This window comes from Dioscorea cayenensis, unplaced genomic scaffold, assembly GCF_009730915.1.
Source record: "Dioscorea cayenensis subsp. rotundata cultivar TDr96_F1 unplaced genomic scaffold, TDr96_F1_v2_PseudoChromosome.rev07_lg8_w22 25.fasta BLBR01002187.1, whole genome shotgun sequence".
Classification (NCBI taxonomy): domain Eukaryota; kingdom Viridiplantae; phylum Streptophyta; class Magnoliopsida; order Dioscoreales; family Dioscoreaceae; genus Dioscorea; species Dioscorea cayenensis.
In genome coordinates, this window is record NW_024088578.1 from 20,599 (window position 1) to 41,694 (window position 21,096).

Here is a 21,096-nt window from a genome sequence, read left to right on the forward strand (position 1 = left end):
AGTGCAAAGAATCACGACTACTGGTCCAAAGTTCATAAATCATTCAACCACAGTGACTTCACCATTGAAATTTTACCCATCTGACATGATGATGTTCATGCTCTGATGCTAGACCCGGTTTAATTGTCATCACAAATATTACGCTAATTCCTTCACATATGTATTTTAACATTCGGATCACGTATAATAAATAAATCATACCCGATGGGGCTATGTGCATGTCCTTTGACAGTAATGACGTCTGATGTTTGAGTTGAAGTTTCTTCTTTGCTATCATGTTGTATCTGTTGGGACGCAGTGGCTTAGGACCATAGTCGCATCAGCGCTGTCGGGAGACGCCCTCTAGTTGATATCTACTCGCCGACCCTCCTCTAGCTGCGGTTATGGAGAGTTAGAGTGGTGGTCACTATCTTAACGTGGTATCGGTACATTGAGTTCTTTGTGATTAGGATCTTGGGTCCCACATCCAGCTGTGGGCAGTGTGGGAGACGTGATGGGCTAGGGGCCAGTAGTCGCATTCGCGTGGGAGGCAGCTCCTCTAGTTGATATCTGGCCGACCAGCCCCTTCCCAGCTGCGGTTATGGAGAAGTTAGGGTGGTGGGTCCCTGTCTTAACAGTATCCTCATTATCTAATAGTTTGTGGATCTTAAGGCTTTGAATCTTGTGCCTTTTTACTCATCTGTCTTATTGTATTTATGTGAGTTTGTCTGGTTATTCCTTGATGGTACCAACAGCTGAGAGATGTAAAACATGGATTCAGAAAATGACAATCATATTTGTGGCACATCATTTAGTTACATTGTTGATAAATATTGGCTTCTGTGGTGTGGTTTAAAATGTTTTGTTATGAACTCTAGCACTAGACTTGTTGGTTTTGTTTATTTGTTTGATTGCTTGCATCTTAAGTAGTAAATGCTTATCAGTTGGGCCATTATTTTTAAGGTCTGCACTTTTTGATCTTGATGCCTGTAATGTCGTCATCGATATAGCCAATGAGGCTTGTCCCCATGAAAGGGGCTTGCACCATTCCTCTTTCCATCAATGCTTTCATGGACCATTATAGTTGAGAATACTTTTTTTGTTCATCTCATTCCCTTTGAGTTCATTCTTTATATGATACATTTCTTTATTCAAGCATGCATTCCATTTGTCTACAAGTTTTTTTAATCTTCATAAATTGCTCACCTTCTAATTCTTTGTGGTTGTTCGACATAATAATGCATTTCGACATGGTGGAACATCTATGCTAATATGATTGCTTTTTAATGACATTAAGTCAGTGTGGACTATTCTTGCTTAATGATCAATGAGATAGATGTTTGCATTCTTGTGTTGTTCTTGTTCATGGTGGTCCATCTCCATCAGTGCTACCATGTTGAGAAAGTTCTCATTGCTGAAGGCACTTTGCTGCATAGATAAGAAGAGAGAGAGAGAGAGAGAGAGAGAGGTGCTTGTATAGAGCAATGAGAAATCTTTTTTTACTTTTTATTTCAATTACTCAAAAAAATATGAGAATTTGCTTTCTAAATGGTCCCTTCTTGCTTGATTGGCAAAACATGAGTCATATTCCTAGAAGTCATCTTTAATCCAATTGCTGTATTGTGTTTTAGCAATCATTTCTGAAGCAACTGCAATTATTGTAATGATAATTTTTTCTGCACATTTCTCAACTCCAATATGTAGTTGTTTTTTTAGCAGCAGAGATAACTGGTGAGTACTGGCAAAGATGGAAATTAACTGAAGCTGATGTATGGGGCTTTCATGTTCTCTATTTAATTGATGGTGAAAATTGAATTGAAGGAGTCACTATCTTTCCAGCAGTCGGTGAATTCAATAGATTCTGATGTTTTTGGTCTGATCTCAGACACTTGCAAATGAAGCAGAGATGATTTGAAGTAGCTATCAGATGAGTGATCAAGAGGCAGACAGCAGCTATAATTCATGCCTCCAAAAAGCATAAAAGTGAGCAGTAGCCCCTCCATTCAACTTCGCTGTTGATGTTGCTCAGCTAAAAAAGTTGGAAGATAAAGTAAATATCATCAAATCAAATGCCATACATACAACAATTCATTCATATTTTTCACAATGATCACTAGAGGAAGCATCAATGAAAGTGATGCTGCTGGCTGCTATCAGAAAAGGCAAATATCAAAGAAACCTTTGTTTTTCAAGAACAGAGATTTCAATGGTTTTTTTAACAAGTGAGAAGCTGAACTCTGTGGAACAAAATCAAAAAGAAAACAAAAAATTTATATAAGAACACTGGAACAAGCTTTATTCTGTGCCAAACAAATTGCATGTATGTTCAAGCATGACACAAGAGAAGACATGGTTGTTTTTCTTTTTTTTACTTTTCTTTCCTTCCTTCTTTTTGGATCGTGGAGACGATATATACATGAGAAAAATCTATGTCACATGAGAATCCTCTCTTTATCTCTTTTCTATGAATCAGAGCTCTCCATGTATAAAAATGGGTGTTTTCTTTCGATTTCCTTTGATGTACTTTCCTGTTGTTCTGTTTTGCTTTTGTTCATCGCCAGAAATGCTTACCATAAGGATGACAGGAGGTTTGCTGCTCTTGCTGATAATTCTGATTCAAGAAGCAGAAATCCCATCATCCATGGCTAACAAATGGTTTTTCAGCTTTGATATCAAAGAGGTTGACCTCCATGGCCTCGAAGTGCTGCAGAAACTGGGAAGGAGCCTTGAAGATACTCTGACCATTTGAGGTCCTCTGGTTCTCCATCAAGATGGATTTGAGCTTCACTGTCAGATGTCAAATCTGACCAAGAGAAGATGCCACCACTCTCAATGAGAGAACCATTGCTTTGCAACTCAATGCCACTGCTTGCACTACTGTTGCTTGAATGGCTTCCCTCCCAGTACTGAACTCCATGCATCACTGACTTTGTACCACCCATTGAAGGAGTAGCAGACATGAATGAACCAGTGTTACAATTCAGTTCTTGCTGCTGCTGTTGTTGTTGCTGACTGTTGAACCAGAGGAATACACTGGGAGCTGATTGATTGTGATTCATGAGTTCAAGAGGAGGAAGATAAGAAGTTGTACAAGTAGTAGTCATTGCACTTGCAGGGGAAAGGAGTTTGGGCTTGTCATTGATGTTTGTGGCGGCTGTAGGTTTATTATGATCTTCTCCTCCGGCTGCTGTGCCGTCTTCGGTCTCAGACAACAATGGCTTGTGGGTAACAGGGTCAATGCCTCTCTGTTTCAGTTTCTTCTTTATACAAGAGTTCCAGAGGTTCTTTATCTCATTGTCAGTTCTTCCTGGCAACTGTGCAGCAATCTGAGACCACCTGTTTGATTTTGTTCATAAATTTAAATGTGTCAGAAAAACAAAATAATAATAATAATAATAATAATAATAATAATAATAATAAAATGATCTTAAACTGAAAACATGAATGAATCAAATACCTGTTTCCTAAAACTGCATGGAGTTCAATAATGAGGTTCTCCTCCTGCTCAGAGAATGTACCTCTCTTCAAGTCTGGCCTCAAATAATTTATCCACCTCAATCTGCAGCTCTTCCCACACCTCTGCAGACCTGAAACATTCTCTCATTTTTCATACACTGGATATTCATAGGATTTTCAAAGGATGTATATATATATATACAGAGAGAAATATATAGATAGATAGATAGATAGATAGATAGATAGATAGATAGATAACCTGCAAGTTTGGGAACAGAGCTCCAACAGCCATGGCCATACATGGTGATGTGATTCAAAAGCTTCTCATCCTCTTCAGGAGACCACAAACCTTTCCTCAGCTTCTGCTTGTAACAACATGAATGCCTGCCCATTCTGCAATGTAATTCTCTGCTTTCCAGACAAAATAATATTATTCAGAGTTTGTCAGGAATGTGTTGGATAGAGATTGGAGAGCAAATGCAACTCTTCTCTCTCTCTCTCTCTCTTGTGCTCTTCTTAAGAAAAAAAGAGGAAGGTCATAATCAAAGTGGGTGTCTTCTTTGGACTAGTTCATTTCATTTATATCTCTTCTCCACCATGAATGAAATGGAAGCAAGCAACTCCTTTTAAATTAAAATTTTAAAATTATTTAGAAAAAGAACAGAAAAGAAAACCTGTGGACCCCACTCTTTTAAAAATTATCTTTTTTGTTTTTATTTAATTTAATTAGTCGTTTAAAGTTTTATCTTATCCTCTCTTATAACCTTTCTACTCAGTATTTTAAGAACCCCACCTCATGCGATTTTTAAATCTCGATAAAAGGGATAACTCGTCTAGCCTTCTCTCATCGTCCTTTAAGCGTTGTGGTGAGCAGAATCGAGAGGGTCTCCTAGTCCCGATGTCAGACGAGGATCTAAGCGACTTCGAAATCACGCCAGGCGGTCATCCGATTGCATCTGCGTGGTGGTCTTGTTTGGCGGTGTTAGAGTGTTTTTGTTTGGTGTAGTACGTTAGATGTCTCCACTTATGGGTTCTTTCATTGCTAAGCTTTCTCATTAAATACGTTCTTTATGCTACTGCTAGTGGTTCAAATTAAATTCAGAAGTGACTTTACTTCTCCATGTTTTTATCCCAGTTATTTATGATGCTTATTGTGTGAATTTATATTATCCTTGCAAAGGTTAATTAGTAATGCTTTAGCAGCTTTAATTTCTTCTCGATGCGACTCATGATCGTGCTAGGATGTGCGATGTTTTGATTGATAGCTCTTATAGTATCCAATGATATTTACGTTACGATCCTTTATAAGATAGTGTTATACTTGGAATCCAAGACTCCTAAGCTAATTTAGTGAAAGCTTAGGAGTCATTTGAATTGATTTTACGCTCTACTAGGTTCTTTTGTGAGAGTTAAGCTGAGGTCGACTCGGATTTTTGTGAGCTTATGAGATATCGTAAGTATCCACATATAAATTATACTACGTATATGTAATTTTTGAAACTTATTAAATTCCAGTAAAATACGATATTTATTTATTTTGAATAATTAAATTTCTTAGATATTATTCGAAATTATATTTAAATAATTAATACTAATTTGCGGAATTATTTTAAATTATTTAATATTCTAATTAATGAGATTCTTAGAATTCCTCACGTGTTGATTTAGTTAAATTTGAATTTTCAAATAATTCTTTTTAACCTGATTCTTTTTACTTTTGAAATTTCATATTTCTCAATTTCGGATAATTATTTAAATTTCTGAATTCATGTGTTTAAAGTTCAGATTATGTATTTATTTATTTATTTTGAATTTAGGGTATTATTTAAATTTTTATTAAAGAATATTATTATTTTTATTATTCGTTCATATTAGTATTCCATTAACCTGAGTGTATTTTGATATGACAAAAATAGGGATCATATTCTTGTATTCTTGTACTTTCGCTTGTTTTTGAATTTTTGTTAGTTCATCGTTTTGTAGACAAAAGGTACTTTGATATAAAATTAGTCCCCAACTAACTTTGCAATAACCATCACATCGGGGTTAAACATGTACGCGTGTCGACCGTATTTTCTGTTCTAGAAACTATGGTTTTCCCCACTTTGCTTGAGTCGATTGCAGGAATATCGACCCTTTTATTAATTTTTGCCCGGGTCACCGAGGGTAAAAATATGACTTTTGTTTTTCAGTCTCGGGATCACCGAGGTAAATATATAAATTTTGTGATTTGTTTTGGGCAATAGTTGTTTGGGGACCTATATGCTTAATTTTTGACATCTATGTAAAGTGAATTAAACTTATGGTTGGTTTTTGCAAATTATTAAATTATGATTTTTGATAAGTGATCCCTATATTTTTAGTGGGTAGCTCCTTACTGGTCAAACTCATAAATTTTGTTGTTATTTTTCTTCGGATCGGGGTAGAGGTCATTGACGGATCAGCTTAGCGAGGATCGTTGGGCCACCCGATCAATCTTCTTAGCATGTAATAAGTCCCGGGCTTTGTTGTGGGCATAGTTTTTTATTTGATTAAATTTGTAGCATGCAAAGACACTTAGTTATTTCTTTTTAGTCATGAACTCCATTCTTTGCTTTCTAAATTTGCTCTACCTCGTTAGACTTTTTGTGATTTGTTGAGAAACGGGTTTGAGGCCTTACATGCCCTACTGGGCCCTCGACTTGGTAGTGTGTGGCCGTTTGTCAGTGCACTGGGCCTGGGGAGCCAGGTTCGGGGCGTGACAAATTTAGTGGTATCAGAGCGTTCTCAGTTAATCTTGATCCTAGTATTTCTGATAGACCTTCGATTTAGAGCTGCTAGGGATGACTTATGTGTTAGCTTTACATTCTCAAGAGCTAGTTAAACTTTTTAGAGTTTTGTCTAATTTTGATTGGGTTTGCTCTGATGGAATGGCACCCCGTAGAGTCTGCCAGAGGGAGTGTTGGAGAGTTATTTTGGGCGGGCATCGACTTTCTGCGGATGCCCCGACTGAAAGTAGGGGCGGAAGGGTGGATAGAGATGAAGCTATGATGGAGTTGGTTCGAGAGGTGGTAGGCATGGTGCGTGACCAGAGACAGCACAGCAAGCCACCACCCCACCACTGCCGCCTCCTCCTCGCTCCGCCTACTTCCCTGGGGAGCTTAAGGAGAAGACTATTATGGAATTCAAAAAGATCGGGTCCGTTATCGTTTGAGGGCACTACCAATCGATGATGTGGAGGTTTGGGTAGAAGAAATGGAGAAAGCTAGCTGACGGGAAGTGTAATAAGAAGAAAAGCTTAGGTTCGAGTGCATACGCTCAAGGGACCCGGCAAAACCACTCGGGTGCAGAGGAGAACTTCGCGATTCGTCGAGTGAAAGGAGTTTGAATCTTGGGAGCAGTGAGGAAAAGCCCTTTTCGTAAATACTTCACCGTAGACAAGATGGTGCGCTTTGAGAGAAAATTCATTAACTCTGACGCAGGGAGTACGTGCTTGATGAGTATGAGATGGAATCTAGCCCTAGGCTTTCTAGGTATGCTCCGAAGTTGGTTGATGATGATCAAAGCGTGGGCTCGACGCTGGGGAGGTCTGCAGCACATATTCGGAGGGTTTAGCCGCTTTTACACCCACCGCTATGCGAGGAGGTGGTAGGGCGCTAAGTCATTGGACAATCGTTTGGGGTGACACCCGTGGATCAAAGCGTAAGATTTCGTGATAGATAGAGATAGAAGTTTTGACAACAAGGGAGACCGTATCTGGGAATCGAGGAAGATCCAAGTCTGATGTGGGTCAGAATAAGTCTCAAACAGTGGGTGAGCCGCCAGCTCAGAGATCTCGAGGATTGCCACCTGCTTCTTCTCGTTCTGGCCAGAAGAAATGCTCTACTTGTGGTGGTGCGCACGACTCTAAGATCGGAGCGTTCTGTGGGCATGTGTCTGGCAAGCTCGAGCACCATATTGCCGAGTGTCCCATGTATGCAGATCTTCGAGCACAAAGATCCTCTGACGTTCAAAAATTCTAGGTCATGTAACCAGCAACTAAAACCTCGTGGTTACTGGGCTGGGCGTCAGCGAGGAAAGAGGAGATGGTCGCGTGAGCAACCCTCATCCTCAACTCAACATAAAGTTGGAAGGCCGAAGACACAAGGACGAGTTTATCGATTGACTCGGGGAGGATGCTCATGCCTCAAAATGCAGGTGGTGTCGTATATTATCGCTTATTCCACATATGCACGTGTCTTATTTGATTCCGGAGCTACACATCTCGCTTTATCTCGTCGCTTTTATTCGAAACATGTTTCTACTGCTACTACTTTTTGAGTATGATTTGTGTGTTGCTACCCGGTGGGAGTTGATATTGTTCTTAGTAGAGCATGTGAGAACCTGTCCCATTATTGTTGCCGGTCATGAGTTGCTAGCTCGTCTTCATGTTATGGGTATGACTGACTATGATATCATTTTGGGAATGGATTTTTCTCGTCTAGATTTCATGTCTGTAGTTGATTGTTATGCAAAAAGGGTGGTGTTTAAAATCCCTCGGTGAGCTGAGTTCACCTTCGTGGAAATGAGTCCGTGTCACCGCCTGCGTGTGATTTTCCGCTTTACAAGCTCGGAAATTACTCTTGAGTGGTGCTCGGGGGTTTCTTGCAACATTGGTGGAAGTTGAATCGGAAGGGCAGTGTTAGAGGATATTCGGTGGTCGAGAGGTTTTACGAGTGTTTTTCCCGAGGATCTTCCCGGCTTGCCACCGCATGACGAAGTGGATTTTTGGTATTGATTTGATTCCCGGGAGCGAGCCACATATCTAAGGCTCCTTACGGGATGGCACTGCAGTAACTTAAGGAGTTAAAGAAGCAACTGGAGGAACTACTTGAGAAAGGTTTTATTCGCCCCAGTGTTTCTCCGTGGGGCGCTCCAGTTTTGTTCGTGAAGAAGAAGGATGGCAGTATGCGATTATGCATCGACTACCGAGAGTTGAACAAGGTGACAGTAAAGAATCGATATCCATTGCCTCGGATCGATGACCTTTTTGATCAATTGCAGGGTTCTCAGGTGTTTTCAAAAATTGATCTCGGTCGATATCACCGAGTGAAGATCAAGGCGGGGGGATGTGTCGAAAGTCCGCATTTCGGACTCGTTATGGGCATTATGAGCTTTCTTGTAATGCCTTTCGGGTCGACGTAATGCCCTACTGCTTTTTATGGATTTGATGAATAGAACATTTAAACCTTTCTTGGATAGGTTCAGTAGTGGTTTTATTGATGATATTCTGGTATATTCGAAGAGTCAGGGAAGAGCATGAAGAGCATCGAGGATTGTACTAGGCATCTTGAGAGAGAAGAAACTGCATTTGCAAATTCTCTAAGTGTGAGTTCCGGTTGGGACGGGGGTAGCTTTCCTTGGTCATGTGATAACTAAGGATGGGATTTCATGATCCCAAGAAGATAGAAGTCGTTGTTGAGTGGAAGAGACCTACGAATGTGGCGAGATCGCAGTTTCCTGGGGCTAGCCGGTTATTATAGACGGTTTGTGGAAGGGTTTTCAGTGTTGGCGGCACTCATCGACCAAACTCACCGGGAAAGGAGCAAGTTTTTCGATGAGTCGATCACGGTATGAACAAAGGTTTCCAAGAGTTGAAAACACCGGTTGGTCTCCGCACCTATTCTCACACTTCCATCTCCTGGTGAAGGGTTTACCATTTATAGTGATGCTTGTAAAAACCTGGTCTTGGGTGTGTATTGATGCGGAATGGTCACGTAGGTGGCTTATGCTTCTAGGCAGTTGAAACCATCTGAGGTGAACTATCCCACTCATGATCTGGAGTTAGCTGCGGTGATTTTTGCCCTGAAGATATGGAGGCATTACTTTGTATGGGGAGACTTGTGAGGTGTTTACGGATCACAAGAGCCTTAAATACATTTTTCACTACGGAGGAGCTGATATGAGGCAGAGAGGAGATGGTTGGAGTTATTGAAAGACTATGATTCGACCATCGCCTATCATCCCGGAAAGGCAAATGTGGTAGTCGATGCCCTTAGTAGGAAATCTTTCGATGAGCGTTGCTACATTAATCACCTCCCGTAAGCCTATCATGGAGGATTTGAGACGAATGGACCCTACAAGTGGTGTTAAAGGACACCCGGCGTGTATTTGGCAGGTTTAGTGGTGAGACCTACTCTATCTGAGAGGATTAAAGTAGCACAAGAAGTGGATGGTTATCTGCAGAAGGTTCGGCAAGAAGTGGAAAGGGGCACCCAAGTTCAGTTTAGAATTCATGAAGATGGCTCAGTAAGATTCGGTGATCGGATTTGTGTTCCAAATAATTCAGAATTGAAGAAGGAAATCATGGAGGAAGCTCATTATACCAGCTACTCAGTGCATCCTGGAAGCACCAAAATGTACAAGGATTTGAAGGATATCTTTTTGGTGGAACAACATGAAGAGAGATGTCGATGCAGTTAGCAGTACATGATGCTTGACACAGTCAGCAGGTCAAGGTGGAGCATCAGAGGCCAGCGGGACTTCTGCACCCTCTTCCCATTCCTGAGTGGAAGTGGGAGAACATTGCTATGGATTTTGTATTCGGGTTTCTCGAACCAGAGAAGGCTTCGACAGTTGTGTGGGTGGTGGTGGGACGGTTGACCAAGTCCGCTCACTTCTGTCGCTGTGATCGGGCATGACTTTAGAGAAGTTAGCGAGTTGTACATTGATCAGTGGTGAGACTTCATGGTGTTCTGTTACTTTTGTGTCTGATCGGGATACGCGGTTCGTGGCACACTTCTGGAGGAGTCTACATAAGGCCTTAGGAACCAAATTGACGTTCAGCACAGCTTTTCATCCGCAAACTGATGGGCAGTCTGAGAGAACAATTCAGATTCTGGAGGATATGCTTCGGGCTTGTATGCTGATTTTGGGCCTTCTTGGGATCAACATTTGCCATCTGATAGAGTTTTTCTTATAATAACAGTTATCAGTCAAGTATTCAAATGGCTCCTTATGAGGCAATCGTATGTGAGATGTAGAGTCACCTATTTGTTGGGATGATGTGGGAGAGCGTAAATTGTTAGGGCCGAGATTGTGCGGTTGACGGTGGAGAAAGTTCGTCTTATCGAGAGATCGCGCGAGCGACTCGAGTAAGCGAGTAAAAAGTTGCACGAGATAATAGGAGAAGAAGCTTGGAGTTCCAGGTGGGTGATCATGTGTTCTTAAGAGTAGCTCCCACTAAAGGAGTTATTCGTTTTGGTGTGAGAGGAAGCTCAAACTCTTGGTTTATCGGTCCCGCTTTGAGATTTTGGAACGCATTGGTGAGGTGGCATATCGACTTGCATTACCACCTTCAACATCCTCGGATACATGATGTGTTCCATGTTTCTATCAAGAAGTTCATTCGAATCCCCGACCATGTGATACAATTTCTTCGACTTTGAGCTTAGCAATGATTTGACGTATGAGGAGCAAACCTATAAAGATTGTGGATTTTTAAGGAGCAAACATTGAGAAGCCGGGTCATTTCTTATGTCAAGGTTCAATGGAGCAATCATTCAGAGCGTGAAGCAACTTGGGAGTTGAGTCCTGAGATAAAAAGGGAGATATCCGTATCTTTTTGATACCTTAGGTACGAGTTTAGAGGACTAAACTCCTTCTAAGGAGGGAGGAGTTTGTGGACCCCACTCTCTTTAAAAATTATCTTTTTGTATTTAATTTAATTAGTTTCATTTTAAAAGTTTTATCTTATCCTTTCTATAACCTTCTACCCATATTTTTAGGCAACCTCCCACTGCGCGATTTTTTTAAATCTCAATAAAAAGGGATAACTTCAGCAGTCTTCTCCCTATCGTCTCTTTAGCGCTGTGGTGGCAGTAATCGAGGAGTTCTCCTAGTCCCGATTGTCAAACGAGGATCTAAGCGACTTTCCAAATACAAGGTTAGGCGATCATCCGATTTAGCACCTTTCGTGGTGGTCTTGTTTGGCGATGTTGGGTGTTTGTTTGGTGTTGTATGTTAGATGTTCTCCGCTTGTAGGTTCTTCATGTTCTTTTAAGTTTCTATTAAATCGCTCTTTATAGTTCTCGCTAGTGGTTTCAAAGTGAATTCGGAGCAAGCTTTACTCTCCATGTTTTATCCCCGGTTATTTATGGATGCCATTGTGTGAATATATATATTATCCTTCAAAGGTTAATTAGTAATGCTTTTAGCAGTTTAATTTTTCTTCGATGCACTCGATCTTGTTTGGGTTAGGGATGTGCGATGTTTTTGATTGAGGTCTTATAGTATCCAATGATATTTATTTTTCACGATCCTTTATAAGATTAAGTGTTATACTCGGAATCCAAGACTCCTAGTTAATTTGTAAAGTTAGGGTTATTGAATTGATTTTATGTCTATAGGTTCTTTTGTGGAGAGTTAAGTGGGAGTCAACTTGGATTTTTGTGGATTTAGCGAATATCAGGTAAGTATCCCACATATAAATTATACTATGTATATAGACTTTTTGAAACTTGTTAAATTTGTGAAAATATGTATTTTTATTTATTTATTTTTGAATAATTAGATTTACGTATATTATTCAAATTATATTTATATAATTAATACTAATTTCGAATTATTTTTAAATTATTTAATATTCTAAATTAATGAGATTCTTTAGAATTCCCAGTGTTGATTTAGTTAAATTTCAATTTTCAAAATAATTCTTTTAAATCCCGATTCTTTTTTACTTTTGAAATTTCATATGATTTACTATTCAAAAATTTCAATTGGATAATTATTTAAATTTTTGAATTCATGTGTTTAAAGTTCGGGATTATGTATTTATTTATTTATTTTTGAATTTAGGGTATTATTTAAATTTTTTTATTAAAGAATATTATTATTTTTTATTATTTGTTCATATTTGTATTCCATTAAGCTGGTGTATTTTGATATGACAAAAACTGGGATCATATTACATTTGATTCTTGTACTTTGCTTGTCTTTGAATTTTGTTAGTTCATCGTTTTGTGAATCAAAGGTGACTTTGATATAGAAAATTGGTCCCCAACTAACTTTGCGAATAACCTCACATCCTGGGGTTAAACACGGCCAGTGTCGACATCGTATTTTGTTCTAGAAACTATAGTTTCCCAACGCTTTACGATCGGGCTTCGCGGAATATCGGCCTTTGTTAATTTTTTCTGGGCTCACCGAGGGTAAAAAAATATGACTTTTTGTTTTGTCTCGGGATCACCGAGGGTAAATATATAAATTTTTGTGATTTGTTTTGGGCAATAGTTGTTTGGGGGACCTATATGCTTAATTTTTGACATCTATGTTAAGTGAATTAAACTTATGGTTGGTTTTTGCAAATTATTAAATTATGATTTTTTTGATAAGTGATCCCTATACTTTTTTAGTGGGTGCTTCATCTGGTGCATCAAAGCTCATAAATTTTTGGTTGTTATTTTTTTCTTTCGGATCGAGGGAGTAGAGGTCGTGTGACGGATAGCTTAGCGAGGATCGTTGGGCCACCGTCAATCTTCTTAGCATGTAATAAGTCCCGCTTTGTTGTGGGCATAGTTTTTATTTGATTAAATTTGTAGTAATCTGCTAGCAAGACACTTGAGCTTATTTCTTTTAGTACTGAACTCCATTCTTGTTTCTAGTCTTTTGCTCTCTGTTAGATTTTTTTGTGATTTGTTGAGAACAGGGTTTTGAGGCCTTACATGCCTACTAGGCCTCAGCTTGGTGGGTGTGTGGCCGTTTGTCAGTGCACTGGGCCTGGGGAGCCAGGTTCGGGGCGTGACAAATTTAGTGGTATCAGAGAGTTCTCAGTTAATCTTGATCCTAGTATTTCTGATAGACCTTCTGATTTAGACTGCTAGGATGACTTATGTGTTAGCTTTACATTCTCAAGAGCTAGTTAAACTTTTTAGAGTTTTGTCTAATTTTGATTGGGTTTGCCTTGACTGAATGGCACCCCGAGTAGGCCAGATGAGGAGTGTTGGAGAGTTATTTGGGCGGGCATCGACCATGGATGCCCCCAGCTGAGTAGGGGCGTAAGGGTGGATAGAGACGAAGCTATGATGGAGTTGGTTCGAGAGGTGGTAGGCATGGTGCGTGACTGAGAGACGAGCAACAAGCAAGCACCACCCCCACCACCAGCCTCCTCCCGCCTCCGCCTACTTCCTGTGAGCTTAAGGAGAAGACTATTATGGAATTCAAAAGATCCGGGTCCGTTACCGCTTTGAGGGCACTACCAATCCTGATGATGTGGAGGTTTGGGTAGAAGAAATGGAGAAAGCTTTTGCATGATGAAGTGTAATGAAGAAGAAAAAGCTTAGGTTCGGAGTGTACATGCTCAAGGGACCGCAAACCAGCAGTACAGAGGAGAACTTCGATTCGTCGTGGAAAGGAGTTTTGAATCTTGGGAGCAGTCGAGGAAAAGCCCTTTTTCACGTAAATACTTCACCGAGAGACAAGATGGTGCGGTTTTGAGAGAAAATTCATTAACTTGAGCGAGGGAGTATGTCATTGATGAGTATGAGATGGAATTCGACGGGCTTTCTAGGTATGCTCGAAGTTGGTTGATGATGATCAGCGAGGGCTCGAGCGCTTTGAGGGAGGTTTTGCGAGCACATATTTGGAGGGTTTAGCCGCTTTACACGACCGACTATCAGGAGGTGGTAGGGCTAGCTAAGTCATTGGACACTGTTTAGGGTGACACCGAGGGATCAAAGCGTAAGATTTTCGAGAAGAAGAGAGATAGAAGTTTTGACAACAAGGGAGACCGTACATCTGGGAAACTGGAGGAAGATCCAAGTCTGATGTGGGTTAGAATAAGTCTCAAACAGTGGGTGAGCCGCCAGCTCAGAGATCTCGAGGATTGCCACCTACTTCTTCTCGTTCTGGCCAGAAGAAATGCTCTACTTGTGGTGGTGCGCATGACTCTAAGGATTGCGAGCAGGGTTGCTGAGGGCATGTTACGGTGTGGCGCTCGGAGCACCATATTGCTGAGTGTCCACAGATGCAGTCTTCTGGAGCACAAAGATCCTCTACAGTTCAAAATTCTAGGCATGAACCAACACCTAAACCTCGTGGTTACGTGGGTCGGGCGTGCGAGGGAAAGGAGATGGTCAGTGAGCAACCCTCATCCTCAACTCAACATAAAGTTGGAAGGCCAAGACACAGGGGACGAGGTTTATGCATTGACTCAGGAGGATGCTCATGCCTCAAATGCAGTGGTGTCAGGTATATTATCAGTTTATTCCACATATGCCTGTGTCTTATTTGATTCTGGAGCTACACATTCGTTTATCTCGTCTGCTTTTATTCGGAAGCATGTTTTGCTCATTACTACTTTTTGAGTATGATTTGTGTGTTGCTACCCCGTGGGAGTTGATATTGTTCTTAGTAGAGCATGTGAGAACTGTCCCATTATTGTTGTCGGTCATGAGTTGCTAGCTCGTCTTCATGTTATGGGTATGACTGACTATGATATCATTTTGGGAATGGATTTTTGCTCTAGATTTCATGTTGTCGTTGATTGTTATGCAAAAGGGTAGTGTTTAAAAATCCACAGGTGAACCGAGTTCACCTTTCGAGGAAATGAGTGCGTGTCACCGCCTCGTGTGATTTCCGCTTTACAAGCTCGGAAAATTACTCTTGGGTGGGTGCTCGGGGTTTCTTGCAACATCTGGTGGAAGTTGAATCGGAAGGGCGGTGTTAGAGGATATTCGGTGGTCGAGAGGTTTTTCCGATGTTTTTTTCCCGAGGATCTTCCTGGCTTGCCACCAGGCAGAGAAGTGGATTTTGGTATTGATTTGATTCCGGGAGCGAGCCACATATCTAAGGCTCCTTACAGGATGGCACCTGCAGAACTTAAGGAGTTAAAGAAGCAACTTGAGGAACTACTTGAGAAAGGTTTTATTCGCCCCAGTGTTTCTCCGTGGGGCGCTCCAGTTTTGTTCGTGAAGAAGAAGGATGGCAGTATGCGATTATGCATCGACTACGAGAGTTGAACAAGGTGACGATGAAAGAATCGATATCCATTGCCTCGGATCGATGACCTTTTTGATCAATTGCAGGGTTCTCAGGTGTTTTCAAAAATTGATCTCAGGTCAGGATATCACCGACTGAAGATCAAGCGGGGATGTGTCGAAGTCTGCGATTTCGGACTCGTTATGGGCATTATGAGTTTCTTGTAATGCCTTTCGGGTTTGATCTAATGCCCCGTACTGCTTTTTATGGATTTCATGAATAGAACATTTAAACCTTTCTTGGATAGGTTCAGTAGTGGTTTTTATTGATGATATTCCGGTATATTCGAAGAGTCGGGAAGAGCATGAAGAGCACTCGAGGATTGTGCTAGGCATCTTGAGAGAGAAGAAACTGCTTACGTAAATTCTCTAAGTGTGAGTTCGGTTGGACGGGGTAGCTTTCCTTGGTCATGTGATAACTAAGGATGGGATTTCGCTGATCCCAAGAAGATAGAAAAGTCGTTGTTGAGTGGAAGAGACCTACGAATGTGGCGTAGATTCGCAGTCTCTGGGCTAGCCGGTTATTATAGACGGTTTGTGGAAGGGTTTTCGGTGTTGGCGGCACCATTGACCAAACTCACCGAGAAAGGAGCAAGTTTTTCAGTGGTCGATCGATGTGAACAAGGTTTCCAAGAGTTGAAACACCGGTTGGTGTCTCGCACCTATTCTCACACTTCCATCTCTCGGTGAAGGGTTTACCATTTATAGTGATGCTTGTAAAACTGGTCTTGGGTGTGTATCGATGCGTAATGGTCATGTGGTGGCTTATGCTTCTAGAGCAGTTGAAACCATCTGAGGTGAACTATCCCACTCATGATCCGGAGTTAGTCGCGGTGATTTTTTGCCTCGAAGATATGGAGGCATTACTTGTATGGGGGAGACTTGTGAGGTGTTTACGGATCACAAGAGCCTTAAATACATTTTCACTGCACGAAGGAGCTGAATATGAGACAGAGGAGATGGTTGGAGTTATTGAAAGACTATGATTTGACCATCAGCTATCATCCTGGAAAGGCAAATGTGGTAGCCGATGCCCTTAGTAGGAAATCTTCAAGATGGCGTTGCTACATTAATCACCTCCCGTAAGCCTATCATGGAGGATTTGAGACGAATGGACCTACAAGTGGTGTTAAAGGACACCGCGTGTATTTAGCGGGTGTTTAGTGGTGAGACCCTACTCTATCCGAGAGGATTAAAGTAGCACAGAAGTGGATGGTTATCTCGAGTAAGGTTCGGCAAGAAGTGGAAAAGGGGCACCCAAGTTCGCTTTTAGAATTCATGAAGATGGCTCAAGTAAGATTCGGGTGATCGGATTTGTGTTCCAAATAATTCAGAATTGAAGAAAGGAAATCATGGAGGAAGCTCATTATACCGACTACTCGATAGCATCCCCGGAAGCACCAAAATGTACAAGGATTTGAAGGATATCTTTTGGTGGAACAACATGAAGAGATGATCGTACGGATTAGCGTGAGCACGTTGCTTGACACGTCGGCCAGGTCAAGGTGGAGCATCAGAGGCCAGCGGGACTTCTGCACCCTCTTCCCATTCCTGAGTGGAAGTGGGAGAACATTGCTATGGATTTTGTATCTGGGTTTCCTCGAACCAGTAAAGGCTTCGGCAGTGTTTGGGTGGTGGTGGACGGTCGACCAAGTCCGCTTTCACTTCTTGGGCTGTCGACGGGTGGCATGACTTTAGAGAAGTTAGTCGAGTTGTACAATGATCGATGTGGTGAGACTTCATGGTGTTCCTGCATTACTTGTGTCTCGATCGGGATACGCGGTTCGTGGCACACTCGGAGGAGTCTACATAAGGCCTTAGGAACCAAATTGACGTCAAATGACAGCTTTTTCATCCCATAGCGATGGGCGACTGCGAGAGAACAATTCAGATTTTGGAGGATATGCTTCGGGCTTGTATGCTTGATTTTGGGCCTTCTTGGGATCGACATTTGCCATTGATAGAGTTTTTTCTTATAATAACGCTTATCGATCAAGCATTCAAATGGCTCCTTATGAGGCACTGTATGGCAGGAGATGTAGGTCACCTATTTGTTGGGATGATGTGGGAGAACGTAAATTGTTAGGGCCAGAGATTGTGCAGTTGACAGTGGAGAAAGTTCATCTTATCAGAGATCGTCTGCGAGCGTACTCGTGAGTAAGCGTAAAAAGTTATCGCAGATAATAGGAGAAGAAGCTTGGAGTTCCAGGTGGGTGATCATGTGTTCTTAAGAGTAGCTCCCACTAAAGGAGTTATTCGTTTTGGTGTGAGAAGGAAGCTCAGCCCTCGGTTTATCGGTCCGCTTTGAGATTTTTGGGAACGCATTGGTGAGGTGGCATATCGACTTGCATTACCACCTTCACTGCCTCGTGTACATGATGTGTTCCATGTTTCTATCGTCGAAGAAGTTCATTCGAATCCGACCATGTGATACAATTTTTCTCGACTTTTGAGCTTAGCAATGATTTGACGTATGAGGGAGCAACCTATAAAGATTGTGGATTTTAAGGAGCAAACATTGAGAAGCCGGGTCATTTCTTATGTCAAGGTTCAATGGAGCAATCATTCAGAGCGTGAAGCAACTTGGGAGTTGGAGTCTGAGATAAAAGGGAGATATCCGTATCTTTTTTGATACCTTAGGTACAAGTTTAGAGGACTAAACTCCTTCTAAGGAGGGAGGAGTTTGTGGACCCCACTCTCTTTAAAATTATCTTTTTGTTTTTTTTATTTAATTTAATTAGTTTCATTTAAAAGTTTTATCTTATCCTTTCATAACCTTCTACCCATATTTTAGGCAACCTCCCACTCGCGATTTTTTTAAATCTCAATAAAAAAAGGGGATAACTTCGCAGCCTTCTCCCTATCGTCTCTTTAGCATTGTGGTGGCAGAATCGAGAGGTTCTCATAGTCCCGATTGTCAAACGAGGATCTAAGCGACTTCCAAATACAAGGTTAGGCAGTCATCTGATTTCTGTACCTTGTGGTGGTCTTGTTTTAGCGGTGTTGGGTGTTTGTTTGGTGTTGTATGTTAGATGTTCTCTCGCTTGTAGGTTCTTCATGTTCTTTTTAAGTTTCTCTATTAAATACGTTCTTTATAGTTACGCTAGTGGTTTCGATGAAATTGAGCAAAGCTTTTACTTCTCCATGTTTTTATCCTCAGTTATTTATGGATGCCATTGTGTGAATATATATATTATCCTTCAAAGGTTAATTAGTAATGCTTTAGCAGTTTAATTTTTTCTTCTTGATGCACTTTGTCTTGTTTGGGTTAGGGATGTGCGGTGTTTTGATTGAGGTCTTATAGTATCCAATGATATTTATTTTTCGATCCTTTATAAGATTAAGTGTTATACTCGGAATCCAAGACTCCTAGTTAATTTGTAAAGTTAGGGTTATTGAATTGATTTTTATGTCTATAGGTTCTTTTTGTGGAGAGTTAAGTGGGAGTCAACTTGGATTTTTTTGTGGATTTAGCAAATATCGGTAAGTATCCCACATATAAATTATACTATGTATATAGACTTTTTGAAACTTGTTAAATTTGTGAAAAATATGTATTTTTATTTATTTATTTTTGGATAATTAGATTTTACGTATATTATTCAAATTATATTTATATAATTAATACTAATTTCGAATTATTTTTAAATTATTTAATATTCAAATTAATGAGATTCTTTAGAATTCCCACGTGTTGGTTTAGTTAAATTCCGAATTTTCAAATAATTCTTTTAAATCCTGATTCTTTTTACTTTTGAAATTTCATATGATTTATGACTGTTCAAAATTTCTGAATTTCGGATAATTATTTAAATTTTTGAATTCATGTGTTTAAAGTTCAGATTATATATTTATTTATTTATTTTGAATTTAGGGTATTATTTAAATTTTTTATTAAAGAATATTATTATTTTTATTATTTGTTCATATTTGTATTCCATTAACTGGTGTATTTTGATATGACAAAAATGGGATCATGTTACTGTATTCTTGTACTTTGCTTGTCTTGAATTTTGTTAGTTCATCGTTTTGTGAACAAGGTACTTTGATATAGAAATTAGTCCCCAACTAACTTTTGCAATAACCACATCCTATCGGGGTTAAACACCCGACCGTGTCGACACGTATTTTTGTTCTAGAAACTATAGTTTCCCACGCTTGCCGTCAGTGCAGAATATCGGCCTTTGTTAATTTTTTTGGCTCGGGTCACCGAGGGTAAAAAAATATGACTTTTTGTTTTGTCTCGGGTCACCGAGGGTAAATATATGAATTTTTGTGATTTGTTTTTGGGCAATAGTTGTTTGGGGGACCTATATGCTTAATTTTTTTGACATCTATGTTAAGTGAATTAAACTTATGGTTGGTTTTTGCAAATTATTAAATTATGATTTTTGATAAGTGATCCCTATACTTTTTAGTGGGTGCTTCTTGGGTACATCAAGCTCATAAATTTTAGTTGTTATTTTTTTCTTTCGGATCGGGAGTAGAGGTCGATGACTGGATAGCTTAGCGAGGGATCGTTGGGCCACCGTCAATCTTCTTAGCATGTAATAAGTCCCGTTTGTTGTGGGCATAGTTTTTTTATTTGATTAAATTTGTAGCAGCTGTGCAAGACACTTAGTTATTTCTTTTTAGTGCTTTGAACTCCATTCTTGTTTCTAGTCTTTGCTCTCGTTAGATTTTTTGTGATTTGTTGAGAACAGGTTTTGAGGCCTTACATGCCTACTGGGCCTCAGCTTGGTGGGTGTGTGGCCGTTTGTCAGTGCACTGGGCCTGGGGAGCCAGGTTCGGGCTGTGACAAAAACGGTGGAGAAATGAGGGAGAAAAGGTTAGAAGTGTGGGGAAGATGAGTGAATAGTGAAACCCCAAAAAGCTCCTAAAAAGACCCCTCGGGATGAGTCTTGAGGGGCATCCTTGCGGCCGCAAGGATGGTCCTCAAGACTCACTGGATGAGTCCCAAGTGGCATCCTTGCGGCCACAAGGATGACCCTTAGGATTTTCCTGACGCACATCGATTCTCCACACATTGCACACTTCGTTTTTGATTAAAACCTTGAAAAATAAAGTTGGAAACATCGATAAAACACTCAAAACATCATCAAGCTTGCATCAAAAATAAGAATTGCTCAAAGACCACATAACAAACAAGAAAGCACAAAGGCTAAAGAACTAAGAAAAACGATGAAAATGCAATTACAACCAAACCACACAAAGAGTGCAAGTTAAGCACAAAAACACAAATTAGAACAATAATACGAGAAATGAAATGAACTTGGGTTGCCTCCCAAGAAGCGCTTGTTTAACGTCATTAGCTTAACGTGCATTACCTCAAACAATCATGGTGGAACAAATGTAGGGAAGTTACCTCAAACCTTTGGGGCCGTGTTGCCACTTGGAAAATAATGTTTCAACCTATAGCCATTGACTTTATACGCGCCTTTTGTTGGGTGACAAATTTCCATGGAGCAATGAGGAAATACATGTAATACTGTATATGGCCCATACCATCTCGACATCAATTTTTCCGGGAAAAGCCTCAGTCTTGAATTGAAGAGAAGCACTTGATCACCTACTTGAAAGTGCTTAGCTTGTCTTGTGCGTCAGTCGTGGTATTCCTTTGTCTTTTCTTTGTCACTCACAGAGCTATTATATGCCATGGCTCGCCATT

At 40.4% G+C, this 21,096-nt stretch overlaps 1 protein-coding gene across 1 annotated transcript; it reads right to left on the minus strand.

The window, feature by feature from the left end:
* Positions 1-2,651: 2,651 nt before the first annotated feature.
* On the minus strand, positions 2,652-4,035 carry LOC120257571 (transcription factor MYB61-like). The gene is made up of 3 exons (XM_039265026.1): positions 3,695-4,035; positions 3,437-3,566; positions 2,652-3,315 (listed from the first exon to the last, which is right to left on the minus strand). The coding sequence occupies exons 1-3, from the start codon at positions 3,825-3,827 to the stop codon at positions 2,652-2,654; spliced, it is 927 nt and encodes a 308-aa protein (XP_039120960.1). The 5' UTR covers positions 3,828-4,035.
* Positions 4,036-21,096: the final 17,061 nt, after the last annotated feature.